The 5031-nt window shown below is 35.9% G+C and overlaps 1 protein-coding gene across 2 annotated transcripts in view; it reads right to left on the bottom strand.

Moving 5' to 3' along the window:
- The window catches only part of LOC117116060 (betaine--homocysteine S-methyltransferase 1-like), an 11458-nt gene extending 7466 nt beyond the window's left edge, over positions 1–3992 (bottom strand). The window contains exon 1 of one of the 2 annotated variants that reach the window (XM_033260000.1): positions 3762–3992. In XM_033260000.1, coding sequence (XP_033115891.1) covers positions 3762–3875 — 114 coding nt within the window. In that variant the 5' untranslated portion in view covers positions 3876–3992. Of the gene's footprint in view, positions 1–1962; positions 2429–3761 lie in introns of those variants that run through there. The other variant, XM_033260001.1, reaches the window with a different exon arrangement.
- Positions 3993–5031: the final 1039 nt, after the last annotated feature.

Below are 5031 nucleotides of genomic sequence, written 5' to 3'. Positions count from 1 at the left end.
AATCTAAATAGGTTAAAATATCTTACAAAACACAATCAACAAATCATATACATTACAACTAAGTAAAATGCAATAGAAAAAGAACCCCTTTACCATTTCGTTTATAGAGAGCACAGGAAAGAGACCAAAGTAGCTATCTTTCATCCAATCTTGTGTAATTTTCCCTGTGGCCATCTCTTTTTGTTGCAATATTTTTAATCATGATTTTGTTCTGTTTTAAATTGTAAATTATTTATCTTTTATAATCTTTTATAATTTTTCTATTTTTGTTAGTTCAATTAATTATCTTCTCATTAATTCTTTTGATTTATTTTTTATTTCAATTATTATTCTGTCCAATATGTCAATTTTTTTTTTATTTAAATTTTTTTTTAATTTTAGTGTTTTCCTTAAATCATTATTATATATAATTTATATACTGTAGGCCCATATTTATTTTTTTTTCTGATTTTTATTATTATTATTATTATTATTAATTTTTTAATGGTTTAATTTAATTAATTTGCTTATGTTAAAGATCAAGTTTAATTTTTATACTTATGTTTTAATTGTATGTACTGAGGGTCCCAATTGATCAGCTCAGGCTGGATGGACCACCCTCACAAAATATTGTTGAAATAAATAAAATAAATAAATATATTGAAATCGTGATTGGTCAATCTCTTGAAATGAGGTAAAATCATTCAAGCATCACTGGCGTTAGCTCAGTGGCGTTCTGCAGGTAGCGTTAATAACGCCAAGGACGTGGTGTAGTGAGTGGCTTTAACAACGCCACTGCCTAGTTCACACACAAAGGCGTATGCTACGCCATGCTTAAGCCAGCCTTATGCCGTGTGTGTGTGTGTGAACATAGCCTAAGTCACCATGAAGGGAAGACTTGACAATATATTAATATTTAGGTCTACTTCTTACTGCCTTTTATGGTCATACTGTATCTAGTTGGCTACAAATGGAGCCAAATGTAGGACTAATCTTCCATATTATTATTTTATGGGCTTTTAAATGTTCATCAAAAACTTAATTTCCCCATATAAAATTGCGTTCATTTACACTAACATTTAGTAGCTTCATTTTAATTTGCATGTTACAGATGATGAGCACATAAAAGACAATCATCATGGATTAAAAAATAAAAAATGTATATGTTGCGTATATTACAACCCGTTTTTCGACAATAATTTACCATTTTATGCCTCGTCGTCTTATATACATGACAATATACGGTATAACAACTCCATCTTAACAGAGAATAGAATTCTCTCTTTTCATGATTTTATATGGAATCCTGAAGTCTAAACTTTGCAGTTTCCACTGTAGTTGAAAAAATACTACAGGAATCAAGGTGTTTTCTCAGTGGAATAGCATTTTGAGATAAGCTACATCCTATGTAGTAATTTAAAAAAAAACCGAAAGGTCCACTGATTAATCTCAGATAAGAAAGTATAATACATACTCCAAGTATTGAAACTTGGAGTATGTATTATACTTTCTTATGTAGTAATTTAATATACGGTTTATCTTTGCTGTGATTGATTCCAAAATAAAAGAATGGAATGAATGCAATACGCCAATTATAATAGGCATTTATGGTATGTTCAATCAGGAATATAAATTAGTCTTTTTTCAAATTCACTTCACTTAACACACAAATTTTGTTTGCCTAACCTGGTTAAATGTATCACAAATGTAGGCCAGCTACGACATTTGCTACTGTGCACTCTCCTAATTCCAGACTCCTAATTCCGAGACCCTTCTAATTCGAGATCACTTTTTAAAAGAAATAAATACCAATCTTCAGTCTTTCAACACTAAGCTAACCCTCCAATTTTTAGGTCCCAAAGAGGTCTCGCAATGGTTGCTAAGCAAGCATAAACCCATATAAACAACTCGCCTAAAAAATTGATTACCTGGCCAAAAAGTAGTTACCAGTTCAAAAAATTGTTCATGAAATTTAATTTTTACCTCCTGACAGACACCTTCAGACATCTTCATCGTAATTGTGAACAGATACACTGGATTACCATACAAATGCTTTCAGGTTATATAATGTACGCCCTCTCAGCATGACTTAGCAGTTTTTTGATAACATTAGAGTAGTAGTAGGCTAATAGGTTATGTATTAATAGATTCAGAAGTGTGGTGAGCATGGTGTGCTGATGTGGCAACCGACTTGGTAAACAATTAGGCCTAAATTGAAGCAATATTTACAGTATCATTCAGCAATATTTTGTGAGTATGGTTTTCAGGTGGAGTTGAATAGCTTAGTGGTTAAGATGCTTGCCTTCTAATCAAAGGGTCTTTGGTTCAATTCCTATGAACTCCACTCCCTAAGCCTCTTAAAGAGACTTTGTTGATAAACGCATCACATTATTTCATTTATTTAAGAGGGCACCTGAATATCAGCCGACATTCTTGGATACATTGGAAGTGTCACCCTCTATAAATATGGTTTTAAAAAAATATGGTCCATGCAGCTGGAGTTGATCAATACTGAAATAAAAAATAATATTAATTCATTTAAACAAATTAAATAAAAAGTAATTTAATAAATTCTAATAAATACAAATAAAAGCATAAATCTGTAAAAAAATTAATAAAGCACTCAGTGTATAAACAATAAATAATTACCTTTTTGAATTTACAATAACAAAAAATTTTAATGGGCCTACAGATAGTGCTTGATCTAACATCACTTATGCTTATACTGTAGTACCAAATTTTTGCAGCTGCTGATCTTTATCGGCACTTAAATTGGTTTAGTTTCAGTCATGTGTGCTAACACTCCATCAACTGAACCACTTAGTACTCTTACGATTACTGAATTCAGATCCAGCGGGGGAAGGGGGCCCATGAGGGTCCGTGCCCCCCGTCGGTCAAGCCGAAAAATAAGAAAGGGGGGAGAAAAATTGGAGTTAAAGAGAGGAAATGGGGAAAGGGAATGCACACATGAATTCTGTGGCGATCCAGCAGTGGGAGAAAGGAGATTGTTTACCACTTACTTACACCAGCCATGGTGGGGCGGAGCAGTGGCAGCTCTAGGATATATTTTCTGGGGGGGTTAAGTTGTCCAACGGGGGACTTGAGCTCGTAGGCTCGAGCTGGAGAAAGGGGTTGAGAGGAGGTTCCCCTTCCAAAAAGAGATTTTTTAAAGAATACAACCTCTGGATGGCCGCAAATGGCACTCTCAGACTGTGACAATGTGTTGGCTTGGTGTGGGACTATTTTTATATGTTTTATGGTCTGACTGCCCGACGAGCTCTGTCCGGCGGGGGGGCTTGACCTGTCCGGTGAGGTGGGGGCTTAGCCACCTGCCTCAGCACCGCCCTCCCCCCACCAGTGGCGCCGCCACTGGGGAAGAGGTGGGCGTGGCAGTGTGAACTTCATATTGTGGCCCCCCCTCCCCCTTATTCTTCGAATACTTCAATTAATAATTGTTGCCTTTAGGCTTTTGCAAGCAAATTGAAACTATGACTAGGCTAGTCCCTCCTCTGTCGCGCCACTATTCAACCAGAGTGATACTCCAGACCATAAGCCGATAATCGGATAATAGAGCCGGATTTTGGCTTATTTTTCGTTGACCTATTATTATTAATATTATTAGGCCTACAGGCCTAACTTTCCTCTTGGCAACAGAACAGAACGTTGTTTTAATTATCTGGTTTATTCCGGTATCTATCGGGTTATAACGCCAGCCTAGGTAGCTATTGGCGCCACACACACACGAAATGGAAACTGTTATTAACAGCAATCTATCTCCTTACCTTTTCCTGATCTTGGACTCTATCAGTACGTGCTGAAACGCTGGATAAAGAAAAACGGACATTCCTGGTATTAAAAACTAGAGCTGATCGCAAAACAGGTCTCAAGTACCACATGATGACGCCAGCCAACTCCACTGTAACGTGGATATTATAATGTAATGTCAAATGTAAGACTAGACGGCCAACCAACTATGCGGTCTCACAACTATGTGAACGTATTTTATGAATGAATGAGCCTTCAGAAAGCAAATGAAATCAAAAGTTCAGGAACATTGGAGGTTGCGTTCATTTTCTATATGGGTAAATAAGTATTACGTCAACATGTTTCAACATTTCTTGTCGACATTCAATAGTCTTAAATACGAATCGATGGTGGAGCTGGGTACAAAAGTTGATCCTACTTTAAAACACAAAATTAATTGAAGTATAAAGCTCAAGTACGCCAACAATAGAGATCATCGTAGTACGGCTTGGTCCCTCTTGATTGTGGATCATTCTGGAAGCAGTAAGCCGTAGGGGTACCTTACGGGCCTCGGACCAGTGAGTTGTTATAGGTGCCTGGACGAAACTTATTTGGAATTTGGAGTCTCTATAGTTAAACTCCTCATTGGTGATTTTTGTGATAATCTCATGTGACTATCTCTTAATGCGGGGTTCTCAGTTAATCTTTGATGGGAAAATTATAGGTATTGGTGCATGGCCGGCGGAGCTTTTTGGCGAAAAATATATAATGTCTGGAGATTTTTGTATGATCGGAAATGCAAAAAAAGAAGGAGGGTAGAAGGATGGGAAAGGCAAAAAGAAAAGAATTCTGGACCTACCTTTTCAGGACCCGTGAGCTGATTTTTTTTTTTTTTTTTTTTTTTTTTTTTTTTTTTTTTTTTTTTTTTTTTTTTTGCTATTAGAAAATTCGACTTTTGAAGAACGTAAAATTCATTAAAACACACTTCAAATGTCGGGAAAGCTCAATTCCCGCCATCTAAGAAATTCTTTCTTTTTGGGATTTATCGATTCATGGAAAAAAGAATACGCATGCAACTACTCATTTGTTTATGTGTGTATACACACATATAATAAAAAATGAGAAAAATTTACCTGACCTATTTCAAAAGGGGAAAACCTTGAATTTTGAAGAGCTTTAAAAGTCATGAAAAGACATTTCAGAAGTCAGGAAAGCTCATCTCCCGCCATCTAGAAATCGATTTTTTTCCGGGGGAACCCGGACCCCCTTTATCTTTGGAGTTCATTGATTAATTGAATCATTTTCAAG

Source organism: Anneissia japonica, unplaced genomic scaffold (genome assembly GCF_011630105.1).
Source record: "Anneissia japonica isolate Jap-2015-1 unplaced genomic scaffold, ASM1163010v1 scaffold287743_len2803612_cov181, whole genome shotgun sequence".
Lineage (NCBI taxonomy): Eukaryota > Metazoa > Echinodermata > Crinoidea > Comatulida > Comatulidae > Anneissia > Anneissia japonica.
This window is presented reverse-complemented; position numbering and strand designations above follow the sequence as displayed.